The sequence below is a fragment of the Scyliorhinus canicula genome, chromosome 1, assembly GCF_902713615.1.
Source record: "Scyliorhinus canicula chromosome 1, sScyCan1.1, whole genome shotgun sequence".
NCBI lineage: Eukaryota > Metazoa > Chordata > Chondrichthyes > Carcharhiniformes > Scyliorhinidae > Scyliorhinus > Scyliorhinus canicula.
Window position 1 is genome coordinate 287,684,332 of NC_052146.1, and position 12,462 is coordinate 287,696,793.

Consider the following 12,462-nt stretch of genomic DNA (forward strand, 5'->3'; position numbering starts at 1 on the left):
GACCCCAAGCCCGTAATGATGCTATTACTGTACTGCTCTTTAAATAATGCATATGTCACACACTCGAACATCTAAGTAGCAAGCAGGAGATTGGCAACTTGCTGTGGGGAATTGTGGTTGTCCAAACATTCCACAGCAAGTGCCATTGATATCAAGGTGAAATGTGCTGCCGGTTTCTAACCAGTACACTATCCAGGACCTCCTAACTTCTATCTGAAGTTCAGGGCACCTGTGGAACCCATTAAATTGACTGAAGGCAGATCTAGACCCTTGCCACAGTTTGAATCCGTTTTCCCTGGTATTGTTTGAGGGGAAAAAATGTTAACCTGGACATTGGCAGAGCTCCCCTGCTTTTCTTCAAAAAATGTTGTGGATTTTCTTTTACCTTGACCTCAGATAACAGACAGGGCCCCGATATTTAATGTCAAATCTGAAAGACAGCCCCGTTGACAAAGTAGCCCTCTCTCAGCGTGGCATTGAAGGGTCAGCTGGGATTGCATGCTCCGGTCCAGGTGTGGCTTTGATCTCCTGACTCCAGAGCTGGAATATTACCAATGAGATCCAAGGAGAGGGGGCTCTCCATATCAGCATCCAGGTGATAGAATTCATATATGGATATTTTAAGAAACTTAATAGATTTTCTGTGCCGAATCATATCCTTCTGCAGTTGTTTCAGGGGAAGTGCGGTTGATGGCACACATTCAAATCCCTCATCCAGAACACATTAACTTTTTAAATTGGGATTTTCATACCAAAGGATCAGAAAACTCCTGCCACGTAACCCCACCGCTTTTTGCCGCAGACTCCCAGAGGTCTTGGCCCAGACACTCTGATATTTGCAATGCCTGGAGAGTTTACCATACTCAATCATTTCACTGCCATGGTCCAAAACAATTTCGGAAGCCTTTGACACTCGCTTCCATGCTTTTCCTAAGCACTATTCAAATAATTGACAAAAAAACAGTCCTTTCAGTGAATGAGAAGGCCCCATGCTGAGTTCCTTCGTAAAAAACGTGTTTGGGATTTACAGATCTAATGTTTTCTTTTACTTGTTTTAAATCCGAGGACTTGCAGGCACTTTCGGAGTGGAGAGGCTGATCCGTGCACACATTTGTCTCTGCACTGCTTATTTGGGCAAAGGCATATATGACACTTTTTGCACTGTGTGCCTTGAGACATTCGATGCATGTACTTCCTCCATTCATACCTAATCCCGTACAGCTCTCCAGCTCAGGATTGGCTGTCATGTGGAGATTTCTGTCTGTGAAAACTAGGCTCCCCTTGGTGCATCACCTGAGAAACGCAATCTGAAACAGCGTAGTCGTGGACAAGAAAAGCGGCTTTTTTTCTCTCAAAAGAGAATTTGCAAGAAATATTAGATAACTTTTAAAAGGGCTATTTTTTAATACTTGGGTTGTAAAATTCAGAAAAATTAGTTAGCGGGTTCAAAAAGAGTGACAGATTACAAGACTGCAACTTGATTAAATGGGTTAAAAGGTTATCAGAACACTTTAGAGCAAAAACATTATGTTTATTGTTTATAGACCATTTAGTTATAAAAGCAGGATGCTGGAAATCCGAAATAGAAACAGAAAATGCTGGAAACACTCAGCAGATCTGGCAGCATCTGTGGCAAAAGAAAGAGAATTAACATTTTGAGTCCGTATGTTCCCGTACCAGCCTCCCCGAACAGGCGCCGGAATGTGGCGACTTGGGGCTTTTCACAATAAATTCATTTGAAGTCTACTCGTGACAATAAGCGATTTTCATTTTTCATTTCATTTTAATCTGAGTTTTTTTTTTAATTTTAGAATGTCCAATCATTTTTTTCCAATTAAGGGGCAATTTAGCGTGGCCAATCCACCTACCCTGCACATCTTTGGGTTATGGGGGCGAAACCCATGCAAACACTGGGAGAATGTGCAAACTCCACACGGACAGTGACCCAGAGCCAGGATCGAACCAGGGACCACGGTGCCGTGAGGCAGCAATGCTAACCACTTTGCCACCGTACTGCCCTTTTTTATCGGAGTTGTTTTATTCCTTATTACTTGCAGTTGTTCATTCCTTGTGTGCCATTTTAAGGTATTAATTAGCCGTTAATCAAGCAATAGGCAAGTACTATACTTAATTTAAATCAGAAAATGCAGATGGTACCAGTATTATATATCAATTACATATCAAATATGGGCGACACAGTGGTTAGCATTGCTGCCTCACAGCTCCAGGGACCTGGTTCAATCCTGGCCGCACATCACTGTGTGGAGTTTGCACGTTCTCCCCATGTCCAGGTGCTCCGGTGTCCTCCCACAGTCCAAAGATGTGCATGTTAGGTGGACTGGCCTTGCTAAATTGCCCGTTGTGTCCAAAAAGGTTAGGTGGGGTTACTGGATTACGGGGATAGGGTAGAGGCATGGGATTAAGGAGGGTGCTCTTTCCAAGAACCAAATGGCCTCCTTCTGCACTGTAAATTCTATAATTACCCTTTGACTAGAATTGCTAAATGTCACTAGTACTTAAATATGAAATCGCTCACATATTTGTTTGGACGTCCTCTTTGCTTCCAAGTGCGCATGGGTTAAGGAAATACTTCATAATGACTTTTTAAAAATCATATTGTATTAATTTTTCATACAGATGTAGATCTTTAAAATGCACTTGCCTTGTACCATTTCCCTCCGTGGTAACTGTCTGAGGAGGAACCAGACTGCTAGCAACTTCAGTGTCATATTTGACCCTGAGATGAACTTCTGACCACATACCTGCGCTGCCACTAAGTCCGTCTAGTTCCACCTCATAATATTGCCCCTGCTTCAGGTCATCTTTGCTGAAACCTTGATTCGTGCCTTTATAGAACATAGAACAGTACAGCACAGAACAGGCCCTTCGGCCCTCAATGTTGTGCCGAGCCATGATCACCCTACTCAAACCCACGTATCCACCCTATACCCGTAACCCAACAACCCGCCCCTTAACCTTACTTTTATTAGGACACTACGGGCAATTTAGCATGGCCAATCCACCTAACCCGCACATCTTTGGACTGTGGGAGGAAACCGGAGCACCCGGAGGAAACCCACGCACACAGGGAGAGGACGTGTTATCTTTGTTATCTCTCGACTTGATTATTCCAATCAATTCCTGGCCAGTCTTTACATTCTACTTCCGCTAATTTGAATTAAGCCATTGTCCTAACTTGGGCCAGATTCTGATCACACTTCACCTTCCTGCTAGCTGACCTACACTTGTTCCCAGTAAAGCATCTCCTTGATTTTAAAATTCCTGTCCTTATTATCAAATTCTTTCCTGGTCTCACTCCTCCCCATCTCTGTAATCTCCAAGATATCTGTGTTTCGCCAATTCTGACCCAGTAAGCACCCCCGCGTTTAATAGCTGCACCATTGGTTGGCTGTGGCTTCACCTCCCTAAGCTCTGCACTCGCTCCCGAAACCCCTCTGTCCAGCTACCTTGTTTTCCTCCTTTAAGGCACTCCATAGAACTTCCCTCTTGGACCAATATCATCTGCCTCAATATCTCCTTATGTGGCTCGGTAGCATATTTCTTTTCACTATGCCCGTGTTTATCACCTTGGAATATTTTATTGTGTTGCAGACACTATAAGTTGTTATAGGCTGACAAGTTTTAATTCCGACATTATTAGAAAAGCTCTAAGTAACTGTATGGTTTAATTCCAATATGAACTGACTGGCCTGAGTTTGAATTATTCTGACTGGCAAGTGAACTCTGAATAACCTGAGTGTGTAACGTTATTCTGAGCATGGTTGATTGGACCGCTCTACCACCCTTCACCTAAGGGAGGGTAGAGCGACGTTGATGAGGAAAGAAAACAAAGGGTAAGGTCGATGGATGTTTTTGTGAATGGAAAGTGGTTTCCAGTGGCATTCCACAGGGCTCAGTTTTGGGGCCCTCACTGTTTGTTGTATATATTAATGAGTGAATGTGGGAGGCATTGTAGGGAAATTTGCAGATGACTTGGAAATTGGCCATGTAGTTGATAGTGACGAGCATAGCTGCTGTCACCAGAATTATGTCAATGGTTTGGTTGAGTGGGCCGAAAATTGACAAATGGATTTCAATGTGGAAAAGTGTGAAGTAATGCGTATTGAGAGGAAGCTATTCAGAGGGGTTGAGGAAGTGAGGGTTCTTGGGCACAGTCCCTGAAGGTGGCAGGACAGGTGGATAAGGTGGTAAAGAAAGAATATGCATGGGTTTGCTGCGGGTGCTCCGGTTTCCTCCCACAAGTCCCAAAAGGCGTGCTATTAGCTGAATTGGACGTTCTGAATTCTCTCTCTGTGTACCCGAACAGGCACCAGAATGTGGCGACTCGGGGCTTTTCATAGTGTTAATGTAAGCCTACTAGTGACAATAAAAATTCTTATTATATGGATTCTTTCCTTTATTGGGTGAGGTATTGAATACAAAAGCAGGGATGTAATGATGGAATTGTATAAAATGCAGGTTAGGCCACAGCTGGAATTTTGTGCACAGTTCTGGTCACCACATTACAGGAAGGATTTGATTGCTGTGGAGCGAGTGCAGAGGAGGTTCACATGAATGTTGCCAGGGCTTGAAAATTGCAGATAGAAGGAAAGATTGGATAGGCTGTGGGGTTGTTTTCCTTCGAACAGAAGAGGCTGAGGGACGACTTAATAGAGGTGTACTAATTATGAGGGGTCTAGAGAGGGTAGATCGGAAAGACTTGTTTCCCCTAGCTGAAGGGTCAATTACCAGGGGGTATAGATTTAAGGTGATTGGTGGAAAGAGTAGAGGGGACACAAGGAAAAACATTTTCACCCAGAGGGTGTTGGGCATCTAGAGTTCACTGCATGAATTGTTGGTTTCAGGCTGAAACACTCAACCCATCCCAAAGGTACCCGAATCAGCGCCTCAAGTGTTGTAACCTGCAAGGCTATAGAACTATAGACCTGCAAGGCTATAGAACTATAGACCTGCAAGGCTATAGACCTGCAAGGCTATAGACCTGCAAGGCTATAGACCTGCAAGGCTATAGACCTGCAACGCTATAGACCTGCAACGCTATAGACCTGCAACGCTATAGACCTGCAACGCTATAGACCTGCAACGCTATAGACCTGCAAGGCTATAGACCTGCAAGGCTATAGACCTGCAAGGCTATAGACCTGCAAGGCTACAGACCTGCAAGGCTACAGACCTGCAAGGCTACAGACCTGCAACACTATAGACCTGCAACGCTATAGACCTGCAAGGCTATAGACCTGCAACACTATAGACCTGCAACGCTATAGACCTGCAAGGCTATAGACCTGCAAGGCTATAGACCTGCAAGGCTATAGACCTGCAAGGCTATAGACCTGCAAGGCTATAGACCTGCAAGGCTATAGACCTGCAAGGCTATAGACCTGCAAGGCTATAGACCTGCAAGGCTATAGACCTGCAACGCTATAGACCTGCAAGGCTATAGACCTGCAACGCTATAGACCTGCAACGCTATAGACCTGCAACGCTATAGACCTGCAAGGCTATAGACCTGCAAGGCTATAGACCTGCAAGGCTACAGACCTGCAAGGCTATAGACCTGCAACGCTATAGACCTGCAACGCTATAGACCTGCAAGGCTATAGACCTGCAACACTATAGACCTGCAACGCTATAGACCTGCAAGGCTATAGACCTGCAAGGCTATAGACCTGCAAGGCTATAGACCTGCAAGGCTATAGACCTGCAACGCTATAGACCTGCAAGGCTATAGAACTATAGACCTGCAAGGCTATAGACCTGCAAGGCTATAGAACTATAGACCTGCAAGGCTATAGACCTGCAAGGCTATAGACCTGCAAGGCTATAGAACTATAGACCTGCAAGGCTATAGACCTGCAAGGCTATAGACCTGCAAGGCTATAGACCTGCAAGGCTATAGACCTGCAAGGCTATAGACCTGCAAGGCTATAGACCTGCAACGCTATAGACCTGCAACGCTATAGACCTGCAAGGCTATAGACCTGCAACGCTATAGACCTGCAACGCTATAGACCTGCAACGCTATAGACCTGCAAGGCTATAGACCTGCAAGGCTATAGACCTGCAAGGCTACAGACCTGCAAGGCTATAGACCTGCAACGCTATAGACCTGCAACGCTATAGACCTGCAAGGCTATAGACCTGCAACACTATAGACCTGCAACGCTATAGACCTGCAAGGCTATAGACCTGCAAGGCTATAGACCTGCAAGGCTATAGACCTGCAAGGCTATAGACCTGCAAGGCTATAGACCTGCAAGGCTATAGACCTGCAAGGCTACAGACCTGCAAGGCTATAGACCTGCAACGCTATAGACCTGCAACGCTATAGACCTGCAACGCTATAGACCTGCAACGCTATAGACCTGCAAGGCTATAGACCTGCAAGGTTATAGACCTGCAACGCTATAGACCTGCAAGGCTATAGACCTGCAAGGCTATAGACCTGCAACGCTATAGACCTGCAAGGCTATAGACCTGCAAGGTTATAGACCTGCAACGCTATAGACCTGCAAGGCTATAGACCTGCAACGCTATAGACCTGCAAGGCTATAGACCTGCAAGGTTATAGACCTGCAACGCTATAGACCTGCAAGGCTATAGACCTGCAAGGCTATAGACCTGCAACGCTATAGACCTGCAAGGCTATAGACCTGCAAGGTTATAGACCTGCAACGCTATAGACCTGCAAGGCTATAGACCTGCAACGCTATAGACCTGCAAGGCTAGGTTACAGCACTTTAGATGCAAGACCAGGTGTTGGAAAGTGGGATTAAAATGCGCGTCTAGTTCCTTTTTATTCTCTTTTTCTGGCCGGCGGGGAAACACTCTTTCTGCGCCATAACCTTTCTTTGCTTCTAAGAGAGTAGAGGGGATGTAATGAGGAAAATAAGTAGACTGTGCTAGCTTCACATCTTGTCTAATATCTATCCTTTTATCTGCAGGCACTGCAGTATCTAGTTAAAGCTCATCGATGTGAAACCCAATCCAGTAGATGGGAGAAAGATGCTGCATCTTTCAAAGAAGTAGCGAAAGGAGCGATAGAACTTGCACACGGTAAGTTCTCAGCACTTGTAACTAGCACCTGTGATCCATCAGTTTACACTCAGCTCTGTCGAATAAGTGCTAACCCCCTGGGTCCTGTTGTCTTTGCTGTCCTGTATAACAGCCAGCAGTGAAAGTGAGGGTATGTTGGAGCAGATGCCTTTAATTTAGGTGGTACCCCTAGGGCTCAATGTTGGGACCATTACTCTTTCTCACTCAGATAAATGGCCTTGATTTAGGAACTTAATGCCAAGTAATAGACACCAGACAGATGCAATGGAATTGATGGAAGCAGTTCAACAATTGCATTGAGTTGGATAGAATCAGTATTCTCATCAGAGAGAGGATCACAGCCCAGGCGTGTGGTGCTCTCACATATACACTTTCTAGTAGGGGTTACTGGACAGCAATAAGAAGCTAATGTGTCTTTTCCCCACCCTCTTTTGCAAACAATGTCTGTGGTTAGTTATTCAATTACCGCAGTGCTTCTGTATCTATCTGAACATCAGTAAAGCAAAGAATGTAAAAATATATATATTTTGCAGTTTATTAAGAATCACAGACTCATAGAATGATTCAGCATGGTGGAAGGCCATTCTGCCCATCATGTCAGTACCAGAATTAACTAGGGCTTTTTGGATTGTACCTCTCCATGTTCTTTCACGGCCTCCAAGATTTTTCCTACCTTCTCCCGTGTCGGACTAAGCGCCTCCTCGACAGTCTTTGAGGGCCTCCATTATCTCCCTTCCTTGTGTTTCCTAAATTATTTTTTGAATTTGTGTGCCATTACCCCAGTGCGTTTCCACTGTGATACGAGCCGCCACACCCGCCAAGGTCACCTCTACCATCTTCCCTCCCAACGAGCTTCCCACTCTCTCTGGCTCCGTCAAAGAACTACGACTCGTATCCTTTCCCTCATCCTTTTTTGTAACTTTAAACATACTTTCGGCGATCAGTGCCTGATACTATTAGTTTGGCCACCTAACTGCCCCGGGAACTGGGCAAAAAAATACCAAAAAACAAGGACCCTGGCCGGAGATAGCTTTTGTGCGACCTTCTGCTACCTGTCGCCACTGGAGGTAATGGTTGTAGAGGTGTTTAATACTGTGAGTGGACGCACCCTGTTTCATTAACTGATCTCGATGAAGGCATTAGCAAGAGCACAAGAACCAGACCTGGTGCCCCAGGATCTGACCACAATCCTGGACATTTGTGATGCATAGTGCAATCAAATCAAATTAGGCAAAAATGTTAAACCACATTAGGTGACGACATCTTGCGTTTATATCACACCTTTTAACGTCCCAGGGCACTGCACAGGGGTGTTATCAGAATTTGATACTAAGCCACAGGATAATATGGCCAAAAGCTTGGCCAAAGAGGTAGATTTCATCGAATGTCTTAAAGGAGCAAAGAGGGATAGAGAAGTGTAGAGCCTTCGTTGGATTGGATTTGTTTATTGTCACATGTACCGAGGTACAGTGAAAAGTATTGTTCTGCGTAGAGTCCAGACAGATTGTTCCATACATGAAAACAAAACATAGGACATACATAATTACACAATATAAATACATAGGCACAGTCATCGGGTGAAGCACACGGAGTGCAGTACTACTCAGTAGAGAAGATGTGTGAAGAGATCAGTTCAGTTCATAAGAGGGTCATTCAGGAGTCTGGTAACAGTGAGGAAGAAGCTGTTTTTGAACCTGTTAGTGCGTGTTCTCTGACTTCTGTATCTCCTGCCCAATGGAAGAAGTTGGAAGAGTGAATAACCCGGGTGGGAGGGGTCTTTGATTATGCTGCCCGCTTTCCCACGGCAGCGGGAGGTGTAGACAGAGTGAATGAATGGGAGCTGGGTTCGTGTGATGGACTGGGCTGTGTTCATGACTCTCTGTAGCTTCTTACGGTTTTTGGCCGAGCAGTTGCCACACGAGGCTGTGATGCAGTCAGACAGGATGCTTTCTATGGTGCATCGGTAAAAATTGGTGAGCGTCAATGTGGACATGCCAAATTTCCTTCGTTTCCTGAGAAAGTATAGGCGCTGTTGTGCTTTCTTGGTCGTAGCGTCGACGTGGGTGGACCAGGACAGATTTTTGGTGATGTGCACACCTAGGAATTTGAAGCTGCCAATGATCTCCACCTCGGCCCCGTTGATGCAGATAGAGGTGTGTACGATACTTTGCTTCCTGAAGTCATTGACCAGCTCTTTAGGTTTGCTGGCATTGAGGGAGAGATTGCTGCCATTACACCACTCCACTAGATTCTCTATCTCCCTCCTGTACTCTGACTCACCGTTGTTCGAGATCCAACCCACTACGGTCATGTCATCAGCACACTTGTAGATTGATTGGAGACAAATTCTGCCAGAGTTGAGTGTGTATAGGGAGTAGCGTAGGGGGCTAAGTATGCAACCTTGCAGGGCTCCGGTATTGAGGACTATCGTGGAGGAGGTGTTGTTGTTTATCCTTACTGATTGTGATCTATGGGTCAGGAAGTCGAGGATATAGTTGTGGAGGGAGGAGCCAAGTCTTAGACTATGGAGCTTGATATGAGCTTGGCTGTGATTATGATGTTGAAGGCGGAGCTGTAATCAATGAATAGGAGTCTGATGTAGGAGTCTTTGTTGTCGAGATGCTCCAGGGATCAGTGTAGGGCCAGGACTATGGCGTTTGCTGTGGACCGGTTGTGGTGGTATGTGAATTGCAGTGGATCAAGGCATTCTGGGAGTATGGAGTTGATGTGTCTCATGATCAACCCCTTGAAGCACTTCATAATGATAGATGTCAAGGCCGCTGAACGTAGGTCTGGAGAAGATTGCAGAGATAGAAATGGGGGAGGCCCTGGAGGAATTTGAGAATATTAAAATTGAGGCATTGCTCAACTGGGAGATAAAACTAGGTCAAGACTTGGTGCGATTTAGGTTCCCAGCAGCAGAGGTTGGGACAAGCTTAAGTTTATAGAGGATGGGAGATCAGCCAGGAGATAATTGGAATGGTCAAATCAAGAGGAAACAAAGATGAGGGTTGCAGCAGCTGATGATCTGAGGGTGGAGGCGGGATGACTTTGGGGAGTTGGAAATGGGAGGTCTTGGGTTTTAGACAAATAAATAAACGAAAGGATCTCGGTGAAGACAGCATCTGTGGAGAGGTGAGGGAGGAGTGGGCTAAGGTGGGCTAAATGTTTCAGGTTGATTACCTTTCATCAGAATAAAATCAGAACAGTTCTGATGAAATGTTGACTCCATGTCTCTCTCCACAGATGCTGACTGAGCTGTGAGTATTTCTGCCATTTGTTGTTTTCATTTCAGATTTCCAGCATCGGTACTTTGCATTTGATTCTCAGTGAACTTGTCTTCTTGGAATAAACGTCAAATGAAATGAAATCATGGTGCAGTTTTTAAAAATATTTTGATGATGTCTGGTCGCCATCAGAGAGAGTTTGCCACAGGCGTTGCTTGCAGGAGTCATCTGGATTTAATTTTCAAGTTTTTAAATAACTAATTACATAAATATCCTAACTTTAGTGTGCAGATATATTGTCAGTTATTAAAATGTGAAAAATGCACTCAATGTTGGCAGTGAACTCATGGTAGATTCCAAGAATCAAACGAGCCTATATTGAAAAACATCATTTTCTGCCATTTCTCCTCTCCCGGCGTTTGGAAGGAGCTATTCCCGCTGTGACACCTGAGCCCACTCCCCCATCACCTACCTCTCCCTTCCCCTGGCACCTTCTCATGTTAATTGTAAATCAGCTGGGAGTTAATTGTGTTCGGCTGTGGGGCTTCAATTTGGGTCCCGCCTTTGTTGAGAGGAGGGAGGCTGAAAGTTTGGTTGGAGATGAATGGTGTGTGATACATGTTCTGGAAAGTAAAGCCCGTCAGTCTCTAAACACCAGTGTCAGGTTCTCTCCTTCACTCTGCCGAACTGTGTGAATTTTGGCATCCACTGAACCGAATTTTGAAAAATTATTTTCACGGGTTGTGGGCATTGCTGGCACTTGTTGCCTATCCCTAATTGCTGCAATTGAGTTATGGGGAGGGGGGGCTACTAGATCAGCCATGATCTTATTGAATGACAGAGCAGTCTCAAAGGGCCTCTTTCTGTGGTTTAAAACTGCTTGACTCTGTGCATTTACCACAACCGATTATAGTTTTTAAAAAATTAATTTATAGGATGGAGGCATCGCTGGCCATGCCAGCATTTGTTGCCCATTCCTAATTGCCCTTGAGATGGTGGTGGCAAACTGCCTTCTTGAAGTCCTGTAGTCCATGTGGTTTCACTGTCACCATTACTGAGACTAGCTTGCTCGAGATTTTTTTTCTTAATTCATTTAAATCTTTTCATTGAATTTCAATTCTGCCAGCTGCCACGGTGGGATTTGAACCTGATGCCACACCTGGAAGGCACAGTAGCACAGCGGTTAGCACTGTTGCTTTACATCACTAGGGTCCCCGGCTTGGGTCAGTGTGGGGAGTTTGCACGTTCTCCCATTGTCTGCGTGGGTTTCCTCCGGGTGCTTCGGTTTCCTCCCACAAGTCTCGAAAGACGTGCTGTTAGGTGAATTGGACATTCTGAATTCTCCCTCAGTGTACCCGAACAGACGTCGAAGTGTGGCAACTAGGGGCTTTTCACAGTAACTTCATTGCAGTGTTAATGTAAGCCTACTTGTGACGTTAAAAAAGATTATTATTACCTGCCATCTAGGACACCAATCACTCGCTTCAGTCAAAACAGCAATTAACTTGTACTTCTTGCAATTTATGATACAGTTGCTGCTCACTATGCAGTCTCTTCTAGCTAGGCTACATAAAAGGTGGCTTCATCTACTCTAGGTAACTTCTTTCATTTTCCACCTCATTGCCACTCTGGCCTCGGCTGCCCACAGTTCCTATTGAAGCTCAACACAAGCTCGAGAAACAGCATCTCATGTTTTTTGCTAGGCATTTTGCAACTCTCACAACTTAACCACAGCTCCAATTTTGTCTCTTGGCAGTCGGTGCTCGTAATGTAGGAATGGCCATACAGCACTTTCCAGGGGTGGGGAAAGTTGTGAATTAACGCCTGTAATGGGGAGAAGTGTGTCTCTCTTATTTCTGTAACTTCTCTCATTGTGTCCCCTGTTAACTTGGAATATTTTCACTTCTGTCAGTTATTCATCTCTTCTTCTACCCCTTAGTAAGAAGTCTTACAACACCAGGTTAAAGTCCAACAGGTTTGTTTCAGAGCGCAGCTCCTTCATCAGGTGAATGAGGAAGGAGCTGCGCACCGAAAGCTAGTGATTCGAAACAGCCCTGTTGGACTTTAACCTGGTGTTGTAAGACTTCTTACTGTGCCCACCCCAGTCCAACGCCGGCATCTCCACATCATCTTCTTCCCTTGACCACTTTTGCCTATA

The 12,462-nt window shown here is 45.1% G+C and overlaps 1 protein-coding gene across 1 annotated transcript in view; it reads left to right on the plus strand.

Annotated features, from left to right (window-relative positions):
* The window catches only part of ttc27 (tetratricopeptide repeat domain 27), a 254,749-nt gene that overhangs the window by 228,716 nt on the left and 13,571 nt on the right, over positions 1–12,462 (plus strand). Inside the window, exon 18 of the mRNA XM_038814813.1 lies at positions 6,966–7,077. Within this exon, the coding sequence (XP_038670741.1) occupies positions 6,966–7,077 (112 nt within the window). The remainder of the gene's footprint in view (positions 1–6,965; positions 7,078–12,462) is intronic.